The sequence below is a fragment of the Vidua macroura genome, chromosome 25 (assembly GCF_024509145.1).
Source record: "Vidua macroura isolate BioBank_ID:100142 chromosome 25, ASM2450914v1, whole genome shotgun sequence".
Lineage (NCBI taxonomy): Eukaryota > Metazoa > Chordata > Aves > Passeriformes > Viduidae > Vidua > Vidua macroura.
Window position 1 is genome coordinate 5,140,629 of NC_071595.1, and position 25,514 is coordinate 5,166,142.

Here is a 25,514-nt window from a genome sequence, read left to right on the forward strand (position 1 = left end):
AATGTTTTATGCCTCCAGCACCCCTGAAAGAGCATCCATCTTTCTTCTGAAGTGCAATCATCTTTATTTTCAAATTAATTTCAAGAACCTATGCCATAACTCTCTTGAACATGGACAGAATCAGCCTCAACCTTTACCTTCCACACTTGCAATCTCCCCATGGCAATGGTAGATTTTGAAAGCTATTCCAGTGTTCAGGTCTGTGGAGCTCATATCCTCCCTCCTCCCACACCAACCCTTTCACCTTACTGAATGAAATGAGAAAGAAAGTTTTCTTACCTATAACTCCAAGGTTAATGTCCCCTGCGAACCCCACCTAGCAAGTCGACATCATGACATGTCAGGTCAGCCTCAACCACGCTTCCCTGATAGTCAGGTAAAAGGAAGGAGTTAAAATACAAAATTGACACTTGCAGATTTCTGGACATCAGAAAATATATTCTGAACTGTCTTTCAGAGCTTCTGGTAACCTCCAAGTTGTTAAAACAACATTTCTTCAGAGGGATTCTCCTGTTCTAAAATTTCAGAAGTTCCTGATCAGTAACCAAGTATCGCAGATCCACCTTGACTATTTTATTTGAATGAGTCCAAAAGCTTATGGTTTCCCTTTGGTACAAGTGATTTTTTTTCTCCCTACTCTACACATTTTATCAACCAATACATGCTCAAAAAAACTGCTCTGGGTTTCAAAGGACAATTTAAGCCAATAGACTAGAACAGCATCATTCAAGTTCTAAGTTAACAGAAGCTCTAACTTCTTTTTGTTGTTGTTTTAGAAAAAACAGGAACACAATGTGGTACACTCTTTCTATAAGGCTCTGAGCTACTCACATAGTTCAAATGAATGACAGAATTCCTCTGAAAACCTCCACCGTAAAAGCAATCCTTAATCACACACATACTCCACCTCAAGTTGTGCATGATCAAAGATTGCTGATGACAGATTTCTAGGCTAGGTCCTTGCTGTTCTATGGATGGGCCACCAGCATTTTTGGATAACAATTAAGTCTTGCTGAAAATACATTCATTCAGTATGGTCTGTGGGTCTTGATACCAAATGTTTTTGAGAGGTTTAAGACTTTTTGCTCAGCACTTCACATTTGTTTCTCTCCTAGCCTTATAATAAGAGTGCCCTCTCTATTTTTTTTTTTTTCTGTGTAGTTCAAATTATAGAAATGGGCTTAATGTCCAAACATAGAAGGGACAAAGAGTGGTCAGGTTTATATACAGAGTCACCAAAATCATGCGGTGATCTTCTACTTCGAGTTTATTTTGGAAAGGTTTAAGCAATGCAGTTGTCATTCTTTAATAATCAGACTACAGAAGCTGAGATTTAAAAATAAACAATTGCTAGAAAACACTTTGAAAAAATGCAAACTATGTTGAATGAAATAGTAAAATTATAAGCTGAGTTTAGTAAACTAACTTGTTAATAAAGTGAAATTAAGTATATAATAACACAGTAGCTGTAAAAGTATTTTGCTCAAGTTTTGGAATTGCTAGCAATCTGGTAACTTGCTTCTTAAGTCAAACACCTTATCAATACAGACATTTAAGCAACTGCTATAAATGAGTGATCAAATGATTATTAAAACTCCATTTCATGGCTCCTCCTCCAATGCCAGCAGGACACTCATAAAAGCTGAATATTGGTGTGCAAGTTGAAATCCATTTTCAACATATTATAGCGGATTTTTGCTAAGTTATACTGAAGAAACAATCAAAAGAAATGCACAAGAGTAAATTTAAATTTATTTTTTAACTAGATGTCAAAACTGTGCTGAGAAATTCTTCCCTTGAGTCAGGTATGGTAGTTTTCCACTGTACTACAGTATCTTTCCTTGATAATTTTTTACCATCATTTTATTAAGTTCTTCAAGTTCAGCAAACACCACTATTCAAGTAAGCTGTAGCATACCTTATCTAAGGATTAAATAAAAGTACTGCTGCAAATTTAAAAGGTAAATTTGAGTAGCCATAAACCATGTAAATCAAAGAACTTGGTATATCTTGCAAATATAAACTTCTATTGACTTTAACTGTTATTATTTCCAATTATAAAAATTAATAGCTTGCTCCTCATATTTAATAAAAGTACTAGTATAAATTATTATTTGAGGAAAGTAAATACAAGATGCAACCTTACAGTTCTTGAGGAAGACAATTTTAACATTTTTGTTTCTCAGCTGTTTTGTAACCACTATAACTGAGATGTTTAACTTCCTCCCACTCCCACCCACAGCATTTACTAGCACCTCACCTCTCCTAGGTTAACATGTGCAATATGGGAACGCTACCTTCTTGCAAGATGGAGAGGACTTGAAACATGATTCCAATTAAGCTCCTTGTACTAGATCCCCTTTACAATGAATACTGAAAAGCCAATACTTATTGGGACTACAGGGTTCTGCTCAGCACTACAAGAGCTGTATAACTACCAGAAAGTCATACAGATAAGGCAGCAAAACTTGGTGTTAGAACAGAATTACAAACCACATCCTTATCACAAGCAAAAGCCTGATACTCAGGCAACAGCCCTCTGAGTTCACTGCTCAGGTAAGAATCAGAGAGGACATGATTTGGCCCCATTAACTTTATGAAGTGGGGAAAAAAACCCACAAACCCCAACATACTAGATATTGATTTTTTAAAAAGCACTTTTAAGCTACTTATGACCAATTCTATTAATTGGAAGAGCCTGACATGGGCAAACTCATTTCTGAGAAGCAGATAGACATCTTTGATTCAGGTCACAACTCAAACCCTGCAATCCCATTCCAGATCCACAGCAGAGTGGGGAGGCTCATCTTACTGGGTATATTCTGACATAACACACTTGAGACACCAGACAGGAATAGAAGACAAAGGGAGGAGTATGACCACTGAAGTTTAACTTCCTCAATAGTCTGTGTTTGGAATGCTGTAAATCAAGAATGAGCAATGTATTGGATTTGGATATTTAGAGGTCCGGCAATAGTTTTCTTTAGAGAAAGTATTAATCCGTTTGTTTCTCTCTTTTCTTGAGAAGCAAATGTTCTTCATTGGAGTACAGAATGGCTTAGATGCAACACAAGAGTAATGTCATGATTTGCCAGTTAAAATTGACATCTGGGAATGTCCAAGACAAGGGTCAAAGCAACACATAATATAATGTAGCTAGCAATGCCCTCAAAAGATAAAGTCTTAAACTTTTTAACAGCCTTTATTTTAAGGCAGGAGAATTCAAAGGCAAATTGTTCATCATGGCAGAACATCAAATTAAAATGTCAAGATAGAAATAAGCAGAATCTGGAGAGTATGTTCGTGTTATCCGTAGCAAGAAATTAATTTAGTGTGCCACAGCACCCAAGTTGTAATTCTCATTCCTAGTCAAATATTATTTGAGATTAGACTAAGATGCTTGAGATCAAAATAATTTCCCTGTGTGCTTGTACGCTCAATTATACAATAAGGCTGGATCCTACCAGAACAGCCTCCACAGGGACTCCACAGGACATCACCAAAGGAACAAAATTAACACCACTGTAGGATCTGCTTCCTTCTCCACATTACATCAGAAGACTAGATTTAAATTAGATCTCTGTGAATGCTTGGATACAATTCAACACTTTTAAATAGGAAAAAAAAGTTTCAAAATTAGATGCTGATAAATTATTGAACAGCAATTAAACAGTGAGTGCCTTCTGGGCTGTCTGTAATTTCACCTAGTTTTCAGTCTGATGTCCACAGTGCTACATGTTGGAAAGCACAGGAAATTTTGCACGAATTTGATCACTCACATAGGCAGTTATATTTTGAAAACAATATTTTTCACAAGAATTACCAATGAAATAATGTTTTAGGACACAATTGAATTTGAAATAGGTAATGTTTTGAATAGATTTTTGAGTTTTATTGAAATCTTACATGAACAAGAAATTGGAAATACAATCACATCAAGGAACAAATTGCCACGGCTTTGACGTTTTAAGCCAAACAAATTTTGTAGGGCAGATTTTCAAAAAGGTGTGAAGTTATAACAATTTAAAAACACAGTTATCCTACTTCTAGGAATGCAAAACATACAATCATGTTATTTTCAATACAAGAAAACTTAATTTGTTTTAATTTCTTAAAACTACTAAGACAAAGCACTAGCTTTTACTTTTATGTACAGCATACTCCTATGTAGTCTATCCCAAATCCAAAAAAAAAAAAAAAAAAAAAAAAGGAATAAACTGTCCAAAACCAGAGGTTCTGCAAAATCATGATTGAACAGTGTGCCATTCCTGCTTTTAAACTGCTAAAGTGAAGCCTAAAATGATAAAAGCACTGAAACCCCATAAGGAGTTCAGGAATTCTGCAAGCCCAGTAATGTCCAAGTGCGTTTATGAAAAAAGAAAACTAAGAGACTCGAGTATATACACAATAGAGTGATTCTTCAGCCCAATACAAATGGCAGCCAATCGCTACTGAAGGATGAAACATTAAGCCAATTTTTTTTTTTTTGAAAGATGTAGCACTATAGCCAATTCTATGTTTCCAATATTCTCAATCCCTCCTCACTTGTCTACTTCCACTGTTGCCCATAAGTATCCTGATAAAATTCCTGGTTGTCATTATTGTAACCATAGTTACCGGCATAGTCACCACCTTGCTGGAGCGGCTGCTGAGCGATGGGTTGGGAGCCCCAATTCTGCTGGTTGTTGGTCTGACGGCGCTTGGAATCAGGTTGGTTGTACCCATCTGCCTTTCTCTTGCCTCCTACGTTGCCCCCACGGTTGCCCCTGGCTCCACGAGCACCACGTCCTCTCTGCTGCTGCGCAGGGCCCCCTCTCCCCCCCCTGGCTCCTCTCGGCGGTCCCATGGGTGCCCCCCTCTGTGAGTAGCCAGCTCTACCTCTTGGTGGTGGTGCTCCCCGCCCCCTAGGTGGTGGAGGGGCACCTCTCCCACCCCTTCCTCCTCCTCCTCTTCCTCTTATAGCATAGCCATCATCATAGCCGTAATAGGGATCTTCATAGCCACCACGGTAGTCATGATAGTCATAGCCATAGTAATCATCATAATAATCTTCATAGCCATAGTAATCTGGGGGATAGCCATATCCACCTCTTCCTCCACGGCCTCGGCCTCTAATAGGAGGTGGCATGCGAGGCGGAGGGTAGTAATAATAATCTTCATACCTAGTAAGAAAAAAAAGCACAGAATTATTTATCTCCAAAAGCAACCCAAAATACAGTATACATCTGCCACTGTTGATTAACAATACGCAACATGGAGACAATTCAAGTCAAGTCATTCAGGTTTTTCTAGAGCAGCCCCTGTTTCACAGCACAACTCCATTCTGCAGCATTACCACGGTGCAAGGGTGACACTCACGCAGTGCTCCGGGAGGCCTGTCTGGCAGCCTGACGTTCTTTCCTTTTCTTATCCGGTGGCTTTGCTAATACTATTTCAATTTCTTCCCCTTCTATCTCTTTCCCATTCATTTCATTCATAGCCTGTACAAAAATTAAAAGAAAAATAACTAAAATTTTTTTCCATTCGAAGGGAACTGAAACTTACTGCAAGAAACCAGACAGCTGGGCTGCTCCAGGCTGAGCTGTGCCATGTGCTTTGCTTTTGTGCTACATAAACAAAATGTTAGACATGACTTTTCCAAGTGCCATTTTATTCACCAGTTACAGGGAAGCAGTATTTTTTTTTAATATGCTCCTTATATCATAAGACAAAAAAAAGAGGATTAAAACATATTAAGAATTATTTTTATCAAGTCAGACATAGCACCATCAGGTTTTATGTTCCTGTATCTCCTAGAAACCTTTCAGAAATAAACAAGTTCTCACTGCTCACACTGACATAAAACACTCACTGCACTTATAAGCCTGGTAGAACACGTGCATACAAGAGAAAGAATTGTTACGTTTGGGGTTCCCAGGTAGCTGAATGTGAGTCAAGTGTCTGAGAAAATCAAGTAGTTTTGAGGACACATACTTGAGGAGAGAAAACCAAGGAAGGTTACTGAAACTTGGTGATCTCATCAAGCAAGACATGAATCCCCCAGAAAATTAACGGGCTTTTTTTTTACTATCAAATGTACCCACAAAGAGAACTTAATACACAAAATACAATTAGGACTAGACCCCCCAGTTCCTCACCTGGAATTATCTGCTTTGCATTAAACTTTTTTGGGTAGTAATATTTGCATTAATGAAGACTTTGTGTCTGTACACCTACATGCCTCAAAAGCATTAGAAATTGTGGCAATTTCCACATTATTACTGCTGAAAATCAGTACATGCTAGAGTCAATGATCCAGTTCCATGCATTCCACACATAAATACCATAACTACATTGAAAGCCAAAACATGTCCATACACAAAAATATCTCACAAAGTCCATAAGCCAATTTAGTGGCCATGAAGCAGTCACATGGGCCAGATTTGGTAGTTTCTAGCTTGAGATGAGCATTAGTGATGCATTTGATCTGTGTTTTTCTCAGCTGCTACAGGTTTCCAGTTGCTGAAATCTAACAGAGCATTTAGCAGGTAATTGTACTGGGAAGGGGCTAAAGAGTGTTTACAGACATACTACAGAAAACCACATCCAGAGGTGTTGCTGACTTACCCCTTGTTTCAACAATTTCTTGTCCTCCCTCAGACATGGTCTAAACCTATCCAAACCAACCTCAACCTCTTTAAGTACGAGTGATATTCATCTTAAAGCCATACTTAAGAGTATTCTAAAACCTAATCTCATGTGTAGTAAAAACCTAAGCAATTAAATGGCTATAAAATCATTAATAAGAAGATGGAGTATGGAGCCTTTCAACTCTCCATGTAGCCACATACACCACATGCAATATATCTGCTTCAAGACTCACAAATGCAAAAAACACTTCCTATTCTACTTCTTCCCCACATGAACCATGGATTTAAAAAACAGATGAAGTAATTTCTACAGAATTCAATATACTGAAGCACAGACATTAGATATTAATGACCTTCTCAACAGCTCATGGACACAAAGGAAGAGAACTCTGAAGCTTACAATAATGATCTTCAATATTTAGCAAGTCATTGAGAAGAAACCTCGGCGCAGAGTTAAAAACAGGTAATGCTTAAAGAGTCGCCAACACCACTCTCCTGTCCTTCACAAAGCAATTTTTAATTACCTCCCAATTTCTATTTGATACTTTTGTCACTCCAAAACTACACACAGCCTTTAAATAGGGGTCTTTGAGAGACAACTGATACCTTCTGCCAGTGTTTCCTCAGAAAAAATGTCTAGGTTGATCTTTTTTTTTTTTCCTCTTCTCTAGACTCTCCTGCATTGCTCTACACCTCTTTTCCAGTCTACCTGTTACCTTGCTACAGTTTTGTCCTTTCAAGTTTCACATCCTCCTAGCTACTGAAATCATAGGAACAAAATTATTAGCATTAAAATTCTCACAATGGGAACCTTATTAAATGGGCTCTACGGTTTATCTTATCAAGGTATTTACTGTAAATTTCTTAAAACCATTCGTAAAAAAAAAGTGCTCTCACCAACTTAACTAGGAAAAAATAATTAACCTACCTTCACTGCTGCACCTCTGTCCTCAAAATGAACAAACGCATAATCCTTCAACTTCTTTACTCTTTCCAGCTTTCCAAATTCAGAAAAGGATTTCTCAAGAATTTCTTCTGTCACAGTAGTGGCCAAGTTTCTTACAAATAAAACTTTAACCTGATGAAAAAAATCAGAAAAAAGCTGTAATGTTTAAAAGTCAAATCTCAAAGGAAACAATCAACTAGTAAGATATTATTCCCTTTTTTTGTTGCATTATGAAAGTTGGGTAACTTTACTAATTCTGAATCTGTTGGGGAAAAAAAAGTGCCTTGTAGTTACCTGTATGAAGTTTCTACAACTTCTCTCCTTCCACAGTTCCCTTCCATAACCAGAAGAATATTCAGCTTTGATTTTCTGCTTCTGGGATGCCACAAATCCCAGCAAAATTGTATTAACAGACCTCAAGGACAGCAAGGAGTTACCCCAAAACACTAGGAATAAAATGCACATCATTCCCCACACTGAACTTCACCTTTATCTCACTCTAGAAAATAGTTTTACACAATACCTACCCGGTATTGATTACAGCTGAAGCAGAAAATGCACAGCCTGACGTGTCAATCCAGCAGGATAACCCTGCACAGGACTAGTTTAGATGTTAACAGCAGTTAGTAACAGCACGTTTCCAACATCTTCCAATGGCAACTCATCTGCACTGCTCAGACCACGCCATTTGCACAGCTCACTGTGAAAATGCCCTCTAATTGCTTTTTGTGCCTCAGGACTAGCCTTGCTCAGCTGGAACAAATCTCCATCACTATGGCATAAGGAAATTCCTCCCAAAGCACAACAACATCCAGTGAAGTCTTTACTGACCTTTGCCATGACTTCTGGATCAGGTTCCTCTACTGGATCAGCCCATTCCACTGTAACAACATTTCCCCAGACTTTTACTTTCCCACTCATCAGGCGTCGGCGAGCTTGCGCTGCTGACTTGTGATCCTCATATTCCAAGAAGCAGAATCCTCGATTCTTCTTTTTATCATCAGGTTGATGATACAAAATTACATCCACCAAACCCTCTGAAAAACATATCTTTAGTACTGAGCTTCAAAAGAAAAGTAAAAATCTAGAGTCTATCCTAAAATGCCTTCACTCATGTTTTGTAGTAAATTTGAATTTTACACCTGAAAGGGGTGGGAGCACAAGAAAAGCAAAACCGATAGCAGATATCCATCCAGTTTACCCAGAAATATGTCACCTAGCAATTGAAATTCCACAGAATAGGCTCTGCAAAACACCAACCTCAGCAATTCACACAGTTTAAGTTTTCTATACTTTTTAAATCATTTTTACATCTTTGAAAGGCAGCCAGCACTAACATGTGACATCTCCCCTGCCTCCTGCAGAACCTAGAAGTAACATCTTCCACATCTCTCCAAAAAGCGGAGAGAGCACTAAATGAATATTCACCTTCTGTTTTCACCACTTCCCTGAAGTACTTATAAATAGCAATCCTAAAAAAGAATCAGGAGGTTAAAGATCTCCTACAGGAACAAGAGCAAGTGACTCAGTCTCTTATCTAAGGCAGAAGCACCCTTTCACTGATGAGCTGACTTCTCTTCTTCCTACTTGCTGCACATACTGGAGAATGCTGAAAAACTGGGTCAAAAAAATTAGTCTCTTATTAACTTTTTCTCTAGTAATATCCCCTCTAAACCAATTTAGTGCTCCCTCCTCCCCTTCACTACTCAGGAATACATTTGCTTCAGTCTCCCCAAAAAACTTCATGTTGACAGCAGAACTTCCTGTAGATCCAATACAGAGCCTTCAACAGAAAGCTAAAACAGGTAACAGAATTGGAACCTTCATTTTCTTCAGAGTTCAGGTCTGCTGGTTTTTGAGTTCTTTCGAGCTGTTTCTGTCTCTAAAGTTACTTCATCATTCATTTAACAAGCACTAAAATAAACATGAGTCTCTTTACACTCCACCTTAAGATAAAGTACATATATAAAATTTCTAACAAAATCAAACTTGGAATCCAACTTGAAAATAGTTTAAATGATACCTGAACACATTGGTCAAACAACTAGACCTACAAAACAGAGACTAAATGGTGTTATGAGACTCATGAAGTCTTACCTGTGACTTTACCAAACTCTTCCAATATGTTTTCCTTAGTTTTGTTCTTTGGAATTGACCCAACAAACAACCTGTTGTTTGCCACAGAGATGCATACTCCAAGGTGCTTTCCAGGACGGATTTCATAATTGTCACACTGAAAAAACAAAGCCATTAACTTGCTTTATCCACAATACTATCCATAAAAATATCCTCACGTCATAAAATCAGGTATTTTCTTCATCATCTACTACTTTTATACACAGCATATGAAATTGGCATTGCAAGAGAATTCCTAGAACAGCTGTTTTTGTGTTGGCATTCACTTGGGAAGAGTGCCAAGCTTAGAAGAGTGCCACAGATTTTAGAAGTCTTGTTGAATGGAAGGCTACAAAAAAACCTGCAGTAACAGCAACAACATGGGACCATATACACATTGCATTGCATAAATTTATTCACCTACTGTTTATCTCAGACTTGAAAGATCTTTCTAGTAACTGCTTACTGCTTCCTCTGTTGTCAGTCAACTGCTGCTGCTGTTATCAGTAAGCAAATACATGGCATTAAAGATACTGGGAGTTTTTCCTCTTTCCTTGGATAGCTTTGAACACTGAGAAGGTTTGCCAAGACAATCAACAGTCTAAATCAGTCTGTGACCTGGCTTCTACCCCACCCACAACAACAATATGACTTTGTATATGATGGGATTAAAAAATTTTACCGTCAAGATTTAAAAATTCCATTAATAAAAAATCTAGTCCACTGCTTCATGCCTGTACCCACAGCTGGATAACTCTGAAAACAAAGACTCCCTAAAGGCCTTTAAAGGTACAAGAATTCAGCCTTAAAAAAAAAAAAAAAATCAAGACAGACATTGTCTTTGTTTTAGTCAGGATTTTCAAACACAGCAAGAAGGATGGATGTTTCATCATCAGCCAGCTTCTGAAAATCTCATGCAATTCTTTAAAAGCAGTTTTTTAGCCATTCTAAATCTAGCTGTGACATAAGCCCTAAAAATGACAGCAACACCTTCAGGAACTGTCTTCATACTCTAGAAAAATGTTAAGGTACCACGGACTATCAAACAATAATCACTTCAAGGATGAAAAAGCACTTCAGAATTTCACATACTGAAGTGATCCCTAACAGAGTAAAACTTTTTGTTCTGGTGCCATGAACTTATTAACCTGAATCTGTTTTTCACATTGCATCTTATGCAAAGCCATTTTGCTTACAATCAATCCCATTCCCACTGGTGTCTTGCCAACACAAGGAGAAGGCCCACATGGTTTTAACTGCTTTTAAGTTTCTCCAGGTTTCAGGTTTCCCTGCCCCCACCAGCTTAACTAAGGTGCTCAGATTTTACCCCTCTTCTTCATCCCTCATTCAGGATGAGCCGAATTCCACTAAGGCAATTGAGATTAGGCATTTCACCTGTTTTGGTTCAAAGTATACACAGTATTGCACAGCCAAATTCAAAATCTTGGGAGATACACCCCAATCTGCCTAATTCTACTTCTTCCTCACAGGCAGAAGCAAGGCCCCAATCAGACTGCTGTCTCTGTGTTCTTTCCCAAGTTGTCTAGGTGCATGCATGTCAGCTTCCAAGAATGACTGGGAAGAACAGAAGGCCACTGGAAACAACCAAAGGAACTAACTCGGAGACCTCCCCATGGCAGCAGCAGCTAAACCAAGGCATCTCCAATTAGCTCTTTACAATGGAAAGGGTGATGAAACTTAAAACACACTGAAGCTCAAAAAATGTATTTCCTAGCTGGAATCAAGTAGGCTCCTAACAATCACCTAAGTACCCTGAACCGCCACTGTAAAGTACAGCAGATAACAGTCTTATAAGTATCTGTACTTACTAATGAAATCAGGAGGCAATTTTTAAGAAAGTCAAATTTTGAGTCTGTCAATGGATGCTTTAAAGATTTAATTACTCAAGAAATTACCAATATGTTTGCTGTTTACTTTGTCTTGACCTGTCTGGAAGAAAGTTAACTCACCAGTTTGACTGCTTCTTGCGCTGCATCTTTACTACAAAAGGTAATGAAAGCATAACCTCTGTTTTGACCAGAAAGAGGATCCATCATGAGACGCAGATCCCAAATTGGACCAGCTTTCTCAAAGAGTGGTACCAATTCATCTTCATAAAGGTCTCGGGGAATTTTACCAACAAAAACCTAAAAAGGAAGAGGACACTTGAAACAAACTTTTCCAGAAATACAAGAATCCTCGATTCTTCTTTTTAGCACTTGGAAATTCCTGGGAAAGGAAGAACAATGCAGACAAAACAGCAGAGTAGAATCATTGCAGTCCCCAGTGGAGCCTTCACATCAGCTGATGTTATTGCATGTCCCAAGTGTTCTAATCCTCCTGCCATTTCTATGAGGTTTTACACACAGAAAACCTGTGATTGTTATTTATATTGAAGAGGCTGTGAATTTCCCCTGCTGAAGAGATAAATGGTTCATACCTGGTTTTCATTTTGGCAATTAAAAACTAAGACCTTACAGACTATCCAGTTGGGTATCATATGTTAAAGCAGCCCAAGCAATTCCTTGCTCTTGCAGTATTTTCAAATCACTCTGTAAATTACTCTTCCTTGGAAAGCTACAGAGATGGAAAAATAATTTAATAATAATCATTTCCTTTTAACTGTGTGATGCATGTTTTCCACTTTTAATATATAGTCTTGTTTCTCGTCTGCATTTGTTTCAGCTTCCACCAACCAAATGTTTAATATTTACTTAAGCAAACCTATGAGTTCTTGTGGTTTTGTTCCATACAATTAACTTGGGTTAAGTTTTGTTAAGGAGTTAATATCTTTAGCTGAGGTCTGCCTAGAAAGATCCCCCCAGCTGTTTAATCACTGCAGCTCTCCTCCGAAGTCTCAAAACCTCTTCCTTGTTAATACAAACAAAACATTCCAAACACCCATTAAGATAAAAATAAATTTATTTTAACTTCAAATATTTTTTGTAGGAAAAAAAAGCCATGAGTCAACGTTTTCCTTCTCAGTAAGGCCTTGTCATAATTGTATGTCACACTGAAGGCATAGCAGAATTTTATAACTAAAGACACTCAGCATGCCCATAATAAGCACCAATATAACAAACTCATGAGGAGAATATGACTAACTTGCAAAACATGGAATAAGGTAGAACTTCTAGATGCTTCATGTTATACAGATATTTCTGAAATTCAGTTTCCAGAACATTTCTGAAAAGCTTAGGCTCTCTCAGTTCAGTGTGAATGTTGACTGAACATTACTTATTGGGGAGAAAAGAAAGGAACTGATTCACCACACTAAGTGAAAGTTTAATGGCAGAGCCAAAAGGTTTTCCCCACCATCTCCCTAGAAAGCTTAAGGTATTCCTCTGGATAGATATTTACATTGTCATTTCTTCTAGAACACTTAATTCTAACTCATTTGCAGCTTTTAAAGACAAAACCTCAATTGGCATAGAGCACACAGACCTAAGCAGAGCTTGAGAAGTTATACACATCATTTACTATCTTTCAGTAGAACGACTCATTCTAATTATTTACCACCACTAAATTAATTTTCCTTCATGGAATATGAACATTCCCTTCAGAAACAATCCTTACTGTGATACTTCTTGACAATAAACACAAGAGCTTCAGCATCTCAAAGAATGGAAAACTTATCTATAAATTGAAAGACATTAAGCTTAGAGACAGATTGTTTTCTTAAATCTAGTCTGGTGGTTTATAGAAAAATCTCTGAAAGAAGTCCTGTATCAGACATGCAGCAGTGTGACAGTATTTAAAGTGTTGAGCATGTATTACAAAACAACCTCCTAGGGACTAAAGCCTTGAAAAATAGCTAAGTGAAGAAATACACAATTCAAGCATTTTCATAACCAAACCTAAGTTTGCTCACAGCTTTCTAGGAAGATGCACAGGGTCAGTCGTAACCTTAAATTTCCAAATAATTGCTTACAGACTAAACTTCGTCCTTTGGGAGGAAAAAAAAAAAAATTAAAGTCTTTGAAACTTTTCCAACTATCTTTTAACTTTAAAAAGAACAGGTTTTTAGTATATTCCTTTTAGTATATTCCACCTCTTTTTTTTCTCCACTTTAACCTATCTTCCAGTCTTTTACAGAATACTGAGGAGTAAGAAAGATTGATTAAGACATGATAATTTTCCTCTACAATACATTAAACTTGCAATATGGTTTATTTTCAAGTATTTCCTATTTATGAATTTGTGTAATTATACAAAGCAATTATCAGATTAGTCTGTATATACCAACCTCTGTTCCAATGCCTGGCTGAACACCAGAATACACAGTATCTGGAGGAGGACCCCCATATTTCCTCTGTCCTGTAGTTACATCCAAAGTGTAACCAGTCCGCTCTAGCAAAGCCTGGGGAAAAAAAAGAAAAAAAAAAAAAAGAAAAAAAAAAAAAAAAAAAAAGTCAGACTACTTAGAGGAGAGAGGGCAGTGGGTTAAAATATACAGAACAAAAAAGCATTTCAAGATAAGCAATACCTTATCTGCTCCTTGCCACATTTGATAAGGTATAGATGAAGAGATAGAACCTACAAAAACCCCTGTTGTTTTGTGGGTTTAAAAAGCAATCGTAAACAGCAGCATTTGTTTTATATTACAAGGTTGCTGGAAAGAACTTGTTTGCCTTTTCCATTTTATATGTAGCACCCCGAGAAGTGCAGAACACTGGACAACTGAGACAACACTTAAAACAGATATCAATGTTTTTATAGAGCTTAAATTTTGGCAACAGTGTGATCAGAAAAAGCTGCATTTCCAACAGCCCTTCTCTACAGAATCTCTATCATGCATGCACTTCTTTAAAGCCTAGTGTGAATACTTATCCAGGTGGTATTGATGCTTTTTGAGTTCATATTCAGTCTGTGTACAAGTAATATATCAGCTAGTACAGAATAAACAGTATCTCTAAGTGTTACCTTAATCTTTGCTTCATCTGGTCCCTTCGTTGATTCCTGTACTTTGCTGCCTTGTTTCTCTCTTTGCCTGTAGGTCTTCATAACTCCACATAAAAATGCACTTTTGTTCTGTAGATACAATTTACAAAATAATTCAATTGTGTGTATGACAAGCCCTGGGAATCCACTGAATCTTACACTCCATACCATGAAGTCACTACTTCAAGTCAATGAAATAAATCAAATGTCAAAAGAATCCTTCAGGAAAATACAATAATTAATTGAAGAAACTTGTCAGATTGAAAAAGTCATCAGATTCCAAACAGCATTTTAACCTATTTTCTCAAATGCACGCATGTTTTTATTATCTGGGAGGTTTTGCTTTGTACTCAAATACCTACACATTTAAGGCCATTTTTAGCAGATTTGTTATTTGGGTTTGAAATATAATACTGCAACATCAGTGAATTTCTAAGTTACAACTTTCCTGCCAGTGGTGCCAGAACACTATTTATACTTATGTGCTCACACTCCTGGGGCTCTCACCTTACCTGTACATGCGACAGGTCACTTTCTTTAAATTGCTGTAATACAGAGAGGGCTCCTTCTTCATTAAATTCCCTAAGAGCATCAATTGCTCTTTCATCAAGATCGACATAAGCTACCAAGCCTAAAAGTTAAAGATAAAGAAGTTACAGATTTCTATTGAATTTCATACAAACTAAGAACTATGCAATTTGCTTTTAAAGCAAAAAAGTTACATTCCATAGCAATAGAATTATACATTTAATTATATATTCCTACACAAGTATATGAAAGAATATGAGTACAATGAAAAAGTTAAATTAAAATGTATATACCTAAGCACTATCTGACGTGCAAGATTATATCCCATGTGTAACAGTTTTCACACCAGGGTCTGAAACAATGAACTCTGGCTCGCTTTTAATAATTTGAATTTTGTTTGTTTATCCCTCATTTTAAAGTTCCACACTTCCTTCTCTTGAGTTAAGTTGTTCTAGAGTAAACTGACAGGTGAACATTACAAGTATCCTATTGTATGGGAAAAAGGAGCTACCCAACTGATGATCAAATACCTAGGAAGCTCTACCCCACAAAATATTAGGAAGCAAAAATGATTTGTTCACTCTTTCCTCCAGCTTCAAAAAAGCAGGAGTCAGTGGACTTCATGTGTATCTTAAACAGTGTCTGGGATTTTTAAAACTCATTTTGTTGCTCTATGCAGTTCCAAGAGCCAGAATTTAAAAAGGTATTATTTTGAGCCCTGTTATGTACCCAAAAAAAGCTAATGTTAATTTTACAGGTACAGACTCCCCCAAGAAACACTGGACCAGTTCTGAAGCATTTTCTTTTTAAGGACCTTTACAAGGTTTGTTTTTTTTTCCTTTTGTAATGCACTTGCATCAGTTGTGGAGTCAGACATATAGACTGAGATTTACACTTTTTAACCATACATCCAAATTTAGGACAAATACTAAAACTCCACACACTCTGCAACAGCTTGATCTCCAAAATACACAATTATTTCACTGCTACTTGATTTGGAAAATGCACAGTAGTGCCAAGCCCAAGGACTACATTTCAGAAGTGATCCTGCATATTGGAAGGCACCTGTATGTTTCATAGAAGACTTCAGCAGATAAAAAAATCGCTAAATTCAACCCCAAATTTGGGTCAAGTGTCTAAAGTAGTTTGCTTCACTGACAAACCCCTCCACAATGCAAACATCTTCAGTGGCATTAATGAAGTGTAAATAAATGTTTTCAGGTTACTCATGCAATGGAATTATACTTGGTAGTCAGGTTCTGAGCTAAAAAGCTTTTAAACTCCTTACAACACAACCTAACTGCAACACATGTTAGAACCCCACGAGTTCCTCTGCCCAGGTATTTATTTACACCTTCTCTCAGACCATCAAGTGCACGTCATCATGACCCACAGTTGGAAAGTGCATCTCTATAGCCAATAAAAGCTGATAAAGGCTTGAAGAAAGCTCACTGTGAATGACTTCCAAAAGACATCACCCACATGAGCCAGTTTCACACTGAGGATTGATAAGGTATTGGTTTTGAACTGCCTTCACTTGATCAGTGTAATTTTAACTCTTTTCAACAAAAACTGTCATTTTGCCACCCAGGCATTCAAGATAAGCACATAGAGCAGTTCTACTGCTTCTTGTAAATCTGTTCACAGAACACACACTAAAAAGGAAAAGAAAGCCTCTGTCTATAAGATAAAATAGGGTGGTTATAAAAACAAAATAGGAAAACCTCTGTATATGAAGAAACCTCTTTAGAAGTTGCAGAGACCACTTGCTACCAGCAAGGTATTACTCGCGTTGCTAGATAGCTTAGTCCTCAACTTTGTTAGTGTCAGGCTGAACATTTCAGTGTAATAACCAACATGGATTAAACTGTCCACTCAGAACTAGAGAGAACAAAAAATCCACAGGCAGACTCAATTCAAATGTAGTCCCAGGCAAGACAAGCTAGTTGCTCCCTCACTAAGTCACCTATCCAGCCTTTGAGTGTTTTAGAATCACTGTGACAGTGACAGTAGAAACATAAAAGCAAAATGATGATTCGGACTGAAGAAAAAAAAAAATGTACAGTTTAGTATGTGGAAACATATATCTTCATTTGTCGTCTAAGAATGTAGTGCTCTGTGCCCTAAAGCAACTAAGATATCACATACAACTCCAAGGATGTGTCAAGTAATTAGTCAATGTCAAACCCAATTTGCCTTTAGGGAAATCAAAGTAGCAAAACATTCAGAGCTACACAGATCAAAAACAATGAATTTTTAAATCTTAATCTATAAAAATTTGAAAATGGTATGCCCTCACTTTCATAACCAATCAGAAACAAGAAATGCATATTATACCTGTCTGAAATATTTCATCAAGTCTCTCTGCCACCTTCTGTGGGAGGCCTGCCTCTATCAGTGTCTTGTAGTGTTCTGTGTGAGTTACACTGGAAGTATCCATTGGTTCTTCCTCTTCTTTTAACTGTACCGCATTACCATTCACCTGATTAGCCATTTTATTATGCTGCTGGAAAAAATTCAGGAGCTATATTACAATAAGCCAGAAATAACTAGTTTGTAGGACAATGCATGATTTATCTAAACTAATTTGTATACATGCTGCAAAATCACCTGTATCAAGTTTTATTTAATACTTTTTGGATGCAGCTGGTCTGTTTCAAAAGAAAGTACAACCCTTAATACTGTGGAAAATGTACATGGAAGAATTTACATAACTTTTTAAAAATGTACTTCATGTACATAACAATGTCTAAACTCCATCTACTGATTGTCATTAACTGGTTACCATAGCAGCTAGAATGTATGGGGACACGGCAGTAACATCCTTCAGCAAAGACTCGGAAGATCTAGTGCTATTTCCATTTCCCAATCCTCTACTTTTAAAACAATCCTTTAAAATGTAGTGAACACGTAACCCTGCAGGGTAGCTTAAGGTATAAAAACGTTAATACTTGTTTCTTGTTAATACTTTTTTCCACTTGCTTGGCTTGTCGCCATGTCTTCCTTCAAACCCAACATGCTGCACAAGACTAGCCACACGCTTTCTCACGACGCTGTCAGAACTCAAGGACAGAAAGAGAAAAATTGCACTTTGATGGACATTGTCATTTGAAGCTGCAACGCAACAGTTTCCATGCTTTCAGTTTCCCTCAAATAGGAGCTGTACAAATCACAGCTACTATTTCAATAATATATACCTTATTGGTTTAAAAGGAAGGCATGACTGCAGCATCTTCATTTCTTTATAATAATAAAAGTACTTGCTTTCAGAATTAACAAACTGATTCCAAATACGTGCACTGAAAAATGCACATCTATCTTCTCAGACAATTCCGGTGGGCTTTGCCCAATTCATTAAAGACTGTTTCAATTCCCCAATTAGCCAGCCAGCTGATATTCAGTGCTTTCAAATAAAAAGGCTGACGAGAGACAATTCAACTACCCGGCGGAGAACATAAGGATGATCAGCTGTTAGGTTCAGAAATGAAACAAGCCTCAGGCTTTAAATGATAGGGCAGAAGTTGATGAGCAGCAGCGAAATGATAACCAGGTAGACAATGCAGCATGGTTGGAGCAATGCAATTAAGTACTGGAATACAGGTATGAAAATGATTCAAGAACAGGTTTTTTAAAAAATGCTGAGGCCTCAAGCTATTTACTAAGCTGCAAAACAAGTCTCCAAGCATAAGCACACCTCTAACAGTTCCTTGAACACCCAACCCCTCCAGACTACAGCTCATGAACTGGTTAGAAGATATCCTATGAAGATTTGCAAGCTAGAGCAAGGGAAGGAAAAAAGGAAATCATTTTTCTTCAGACAGTAATGATTTTACTAAAGCTGTCTTATCTTGAAGGGCAATTTTAGAGACACATAAAGCAGCCTCACACTGTTTCTGTCAGATGCCGCTTCTTTAAGCCATTAGTGTGGAAAAGAAAGGAAGTTTTCCATAGCTACATGGCATATATATATATATATATACACACACACACATTCTGTTACTTGACAAAGAAAAAATACTTTCTAACCAATTCAGTTTACTTAAAAGCAACTATAGCCTAATTACAGAAGAAAAAAAAATGCTACCTGAAGCTACAATAATGCTTACCTATCCTTACAGGTATTAGCTATCAAAACACTAATGAACATCAATTTTCTGTAGGTTATGAACATCACAGAAGGCAAAACTCAGCTACATGTCTGCTTGCTAGACAGCCTCAGCAAGATTTCAAATTTGAAACAGTGCAGGGCAGAGGGGGGGTTTAATTATACCGGAAATGCTTTGGGTACAGTACCATTCTCAACCCCTCTTCTCAAAAACTCACAAGCTGAGACACAATAAAGATATAAAGAAGAGGACATTTTTGTGTTCACCTCCCTACTGCCTTATAAAATCATTTAATTACACATATACTGTCTTCTCTATACACAGGAAAAAAAAAAAAAAAACAAACCACAATGAACTGAGAGGCTACAGCAACACATAAATACAGAAAATTTACCTGAAGCAATTACTATGACCTTCTGAACTACAAGGGCTTATGGTAACACTCAGGACAATTTTTGATAACCCAGAGAAGCTTCCAAGTGTCACATACCCAGAAGTTTAACACTTTGTTCAGTGTTGCCTATAACTGCACAAAAGGTTGACAAGCTATGCTGTGCCCAGATAGAAACACCTCCTCTGGAGTACAGTGATTCAAACTTCTGACAGGCAAGATTTGCAGCACAAAGAGATATCAGCCTTCACCACAAGCATGTACCAGTGGAGCAATATCTAACCCCATAAGAATCAGATTACTGCACAGCACCACAGCTCAAAGGCTTTTTAAAGTAGGCTTTTAGGCAAACTCAGCTTTGTAATTCACTAGCTGTATTGTTTATTTTTGCTTAAGATTTAGTTCATAAAGAACTAAAGTCAAATGCAATGCATGTTCAGTTTGGGTTCAAATTTTAGCTATTTCCTGTTACACAAACTTCATTTAAAAGGTTTTCCTAAAGAAATACACTGTAGAAAATTCTGAAGTGACACAGCTACCAGAATATTCAGGTACCAAGAGCATCCAGAAGACATGTACTCCTTTTCACAGATCTAGCAAGAGATCCCCTAATGGCTTGGCAAGCTTGGCCTGAAATCTGAGATTAAATTGATTTTTCTTCCACAACAGTCACCAACAAGCAAAATTGCATCTCTTATAACACTGAATCTTCCCTCTGAGTTCAGCAGAGATATGTGGGTGAAAGCCATAGCTGAAAAAGACTGTTTAGCTCTCCCTCTAAGTAACATCAGTTAGTCGTAGTTAACAAGAAAACTATTTTAACTGAATTTTATCTATTAAGTAAAACACACAATGATTACTTTAACATTTTTATTCTGCTCTAAAAGATATTAAAAGCATGTTAGAGAGGAGTGCTATCTCTGTTTGCATGCGCAGTGTGTCCATGTGACTCAGCCTATGACAGACCAGGCCATGCAGAGGAGCACCCGCATACACTCAGTTTTTCATCTGCATTAAATATTAAAATATCTAGAAAAGAGGGAGACTGTTGAATCAGAAAGACTTCAAGGGTGGATTATAAGTAAAGAATTACGTATATAAGTACATGTGGGATATGTATTTGTTTTTAAAACATGCAGAAATGGATGAATTTAGAACAGTGTACACAACACCAAATGAGCAGAAGTTATGAATAGACACTGGGGGCAATTTTACATGGGCAAGGAGATTTCTCACTCATGCCCAAGATGTTGCCTACCCTCACACCTCCTAACTGCATACCGGGAGGGGTCTTGTTTCAAGTTTCACACTGTTTTTGCAAACAATGCTTTGTTGAAGACTGTAAATACTTCATGATAAAAAGCGTGTTTTTAGCTGTTCACTAACTTTCATCCAAAATTCATGCATCTCGAGAGTAATTTACAAAGTTACTAGCCCCTTTTTTAAGCTCTCGTATGACAAGTAGGAAGTTAAAACTACAGGTGCTTCCAGTGTTTCATAACTTAAATGGCTCAATTAGTTATTTTTCTGGAAAACAAAAAAATTAACAGAGGTGCAGTCCTCACAGTGTATGGCATCTTGAAAAGATACCTGATCACAGCCTTAATCTGACAATCACTGGATAAACAGCCATGATGTTACTATTTCCTTTATCTTATACCATGCCTCTAACAGAGGTTGCCACCTACAGACTATCTAAGTATAACTCCATCCAATTAATTATAAATTCAGTCTAGTTAACTCAAAACATGCTTAGGAGCAGCTTAATTGAGAAGGAACAGAAAATTTCTGGCAAAAGGACAATATCTAAAATGACCATAATAAACTTCATTGATTATACATCAATACTGGTTTTGCTGCTGAAGGCTTAGTTTCATGCAGGAATGGAACTTGTTTAGCTCAGGTGCACAGGAAGCCAACTAATGCATACAAAAAAACTCTGCACCAAAGTCATTCCACTTGCTTATGTTGCTACTCCTAACAAATATATTAGCTGTGTTAAGCACTTAAGTTAAATCATGTTTAAAATAACACTGAAGGAAGTTTGGGGGACATTTGTTTGGTTTTGTTGTTTTAATTGACCACAAGGAAACAAATGCAGTCTTTATAGTTATGCCTCACACTTCAAGAAGGTTCTTGTCAAGCAAGGAAGATAAGCATACAAGTGGGAGGGGAATAAGAATTCACATTTAAAATCTGAACTGGGGTTTTATTAAAACTTCACTTGTTCAGAAACATTTCTGTACACAAAGGCATGTACAAAAGGGCGGGCTCTTTATTCTGTACATAAAGGCATTATAGCCATTTATTTTATACCTTAGTTTATTCAATCACAGAAAGCACATTTTAATAGCTTAATTATGATATGCTAGGTGTTTCTTGGCATGAATTACATGAAACCTTATTTTTACATAATCACAGCCTCAAGACCTTTATACAGTAGCCAGGATTTCTCACTACCTGTAAGCCAAAATGCAGCCGGCACCCTCACCCTCTCCAGCTCAGCCTCGCTCACTCCACAGCCCCTCGGAAAAATCTGAGATCCTCCAGTATGATGCTAAGCAAGGGACCAGCACAGCCCACAGAGAAACAAACTCTTCTTCAGTACCCACACAACTACGACTGGGAGATGACTTTAGCACAGCAAGTTAGCACCATGCCCATCAGTGCCATTAAAAAACACTGACTGCACCAACAGCTCCTCTGTTTTGCTAACCTAAACCATAAAGTCTGCCCATGCTCATTTCTCACTGGAGTTGGCTATTCATAGCTCATCTGGTTGTCTGAGTTGTACTAAACAACACTCCTGGTACTCCAGTTCCAAGCAACACTTCAACAGAAATGAGCTTTGTTCTAAAGAATTTATCCTTAAAGAATTTTGCAGATGTCTGTCTAACAAAGCAGGGAATACTGAGATTTTTGACTCAACTAGGAACTTGAGTGTCAGCATGAGACTCAAGTATTATTTCAACAGTGTTCACTTAGACAGAAAAACTGAGAGTTAAGGACATGTAATGCTTGTGGGAAATACAATTTCAAGGATGCAAAATTTTCAAGCAGACACTGCTCGTTTGCAAACACTACATTTTGCATAGTTACAAAAACCTTACACTGTGAGATGCAAAATTCGTTAGATTACTTTTACAAGTAAAAAACAAAACCAAAAAAACTATGCTAAAGTGTAGTCTCAAAGGAAAAAAACCCAACCAATCAAAAAACCGAAGCGCCAGCTTCATGAGCATTAATGTCCTTTTGCAGCACGAAGTGCCGGTGGGATCCTTCAGAGCCATAAACATGGGAAAGGGAAGCCAACAGACTGTTTCAAAAAGAGTAATCCAGCACAACTTATGTACTTAAGTAGCATGTTCAAATACTGACAGGCAACAAGGCTGCTCAGACCGAGTAAATAAAGTCTTATTTTTAAAGTACTTGCAACAATGATGCATTTCAACAAAACTTTTCAAGATTTAGTAAAGGCTTTCGACAAAAGTTAATTTAAGAAAAACAACGTCTGAACAACAAAATTTTGGCTGGTTTCCCCTTTAAGTGCTTGACAAGCGTTATTCCCTCAATGGAAGCAGGAAGCGCAGAGCCGAGCGCTGCGGGTGGGTGCAGCTGTCCCTCCCGGCTCCACCACATCATGCGCTACCTAAGATCTAAGGGCGCGCTGCGACAGCGACGCATTTGCTGCTGAGAGCGTTCTTCCGTGCCCGCGGACAGAGCGGAGCGAGCACAACCGCAACAGCCGCGGCTGCTGCGGCTTTAAGAGCCCGGAGGGACCGAGCAGGGACCCGACGCGACCCACAGCCCCGGGAGAGGCGCGTCCCGGCCGCCCGTCACATGCAACCCTGATCCGCACGGCTGGGCGGAGCGGGCCGGCCGCCCCCCCACCCCCACCCGCCGGGCCCGCCCCCGGCCCCTCCCCGGCGCCGCTCCCGCGCCCGCGCCCGCCCGCTTTGCCCGTGGAGCAGCCCCGCGATGGCCCCCGCCCCCCTCCGCTCCGCCGCGCCAGCGCCCCGGGCCCGTCCCCGCCCGCGCCGGGCCTGCCCGCAGCCCGCGCTGCCCGTCCCCTCGCGGGGCCCACGCAGGAGGGCTCGGCGCGGCCGCGGAGCGCCCCTGCCCCGCGGGGCGGCCCCGGCACTCACCGGAGCGGGGCCGGCGCGGCGCAGCTCGGGCCCAAGCAGCGACGGCAAATGGCGCGCGCTCCTCCTTCTCCTCATGGACGGCGGCGCGACCCCGGCAGCACGCGGGGTTTCCCGGAACTGTTTCCAGGGACCGCTGCTTCGCCCACTCAGAAACCCGCGCTCCGGACGGGCAGCCGGCGGAGCCAATGAGGTGCGAGAGGCGGGACGCGCCATTCCTCCCGGCGGCCAATGAGAGGGAGGCGCCGTAACCAATCGCGAGGCGCCTTCCACCCGGCGCGCCGGTAGGGCCGGACTGGGGGCATTTAAAGGGGCAGCGCCTCCCGCGGCCCGAACAAAGGGAGCGCGCGGAGCTGCTGCGTTCGGCTCCGCCCCGCACGCTGGGGCGGGGCCTGTGCTGAGGGGGCGACGCCGGGGCTGCCCCCGGCCCCGCTCCCCGCGGGGCGCCCGGGACCCCGGGCCGGGACTGCCCCCGGCCCCGCTCCCCGCGGGGCGCCCGGGACCCCGGCGCGGCCCTGTCTGCCCCGGGGCCTCTCGCTCTCTCCGTGCCGTGCCTTGCGTGAGCCCCCGGGCCGGGTCTGGCCGCCATGCCCTCCAGGCCCGAGGCAAGGAGGAGAAGCCATGCGGCTGCGGGAGCTGCGGGTCAGGCTCATTTCAGGACACTGGCGTGCGGGGCTCTGCAGCTGCTAATCTGTAATTAACCGGTCATTAAGTCTTACTTGCCTGCTCACCAGATTTTCTTGATCAGGCTCTTGATGAGTGCCGGCTGAACATGATAAATAGATAAGCGAGGAAGGAATCAGCCTGTTGGCACCGATGGTGTTGGGCTGGCTTCACGTGCTTGCCATGCTGTTGCATAACGTGAAAGTCAATGTGTGCTGGGTTGGTCAGGCTGAGTCCCAGTGTGCTGTGTCAAACTAAACCCAGAAAACCTGCACATGTTCCTACGGTCATGTCAACTGTGCATCTGGAGTCTGGTGAACAAAAGTTGCAGCTCATGTACTCTCAGAGAAGGTTCTTCCAGTACCTTCACCCCAAAATTACTCTCCTGAAGAAGGCATGTACCTGTGTGGTGAATCGCATATGTGTGATATCCCACCACTGGTGATGTGGGACTTGTGGAAAAGTGCTGTGTGATGTCCAGTGTTTCCAAGCTAGAAGCTGGAGGCAAGGTTGTGCAGATTCTGGAGGTGTTCAGTCTGTCTTGCTGAACCTGTCTGGTGACAGACATGCTGCTTCTCTTGTAAAATTGGCACTGCCTCAGTGACTTCCCTCTTGAGATTTAGCAGTAGAGCCAGCTCTTCAGTGCTGGGTGTTGGGTCTGCTGTGGTGTAGAGATGGAAGGAGGGGTAATCATTAATTGCCTTATCCATCCCAGTTCACTGCAGTGTTTTTTTCTGGTGGTTAAGAATGATGGGTTGAAGGAGTTCTCACAATACAAATATTGAGAGGAATTGAGGGAACTAAGCATCTTTAGTGGTGCTTAATAAATGCCCTGTAAAGCTCTTAAATTTTTTATAACATAGTATCTAGGAATGAATAATGAAGTATAATGACATATGTCCTGTCAACTGGCAACTGAACATGATGAGGCTAATGAGCAAAATGTATCTTGAGAATAATTTCCAGAATATCTCTAGCAACTCCCACCCTAGGTTCTGTGTACTTTGCACTGCTTTGTTCTTTGGTCTCATGTTACACACTACAGCCTCAGCC

At 39.6% G+C, this 25,514-nt stretch overlaps 1 protein-coding gene across 2 annotated transcripts; it reads right to left on the minus strand.

Moving 5' to 3' along the window:
* Positions 1-3,865: 3,865 nt before the first annotated feature.
* HNRNPR (heterogeneous nuclear ribonucleoprotein R) lies at positions 3,866-23,907 on the minus strand. Of its 2 annotated transcripts, none has more exons than XM_053998583.1 (11): positions 23,802-23,907; positions 17,497-17,665; positions 15,144-15,262; positions 14,614-14,721; positions 13,937-14,050; positions 11,661-11,837; positions 9,673-9,808; positions 8,407-8,612; positions 7,558-7,707; positions 5,359-5,480; positions 3,866-5,162 (listed from the first exon to the last, which is right to left on the minus strand). In XM_053998583.1, the coding sequence occupies exons 1-11, from the start codon at positions 23,874-23,876 to the stop codon at positions 4,550-4,552; spliced, it is 1,989 nt and encodes a 662-aa protein (XP_053854558.1). In that variant the 5' UTR covers positions 23,877-23,907; the 3' UTR covers positions 3,866-4,549. The 2 variants fall into 2 exon arrangements, with proteins under 2 accessions (XP_053854558.1, XP_053854559.1); XM_053998584.1 differs by having other exon boundaries at positions 17,497-17,662; positions 23,802-23,904.
* Between the last annotated feature and the right edge of the window lie 1,607 nt (positions 23,908-25,514).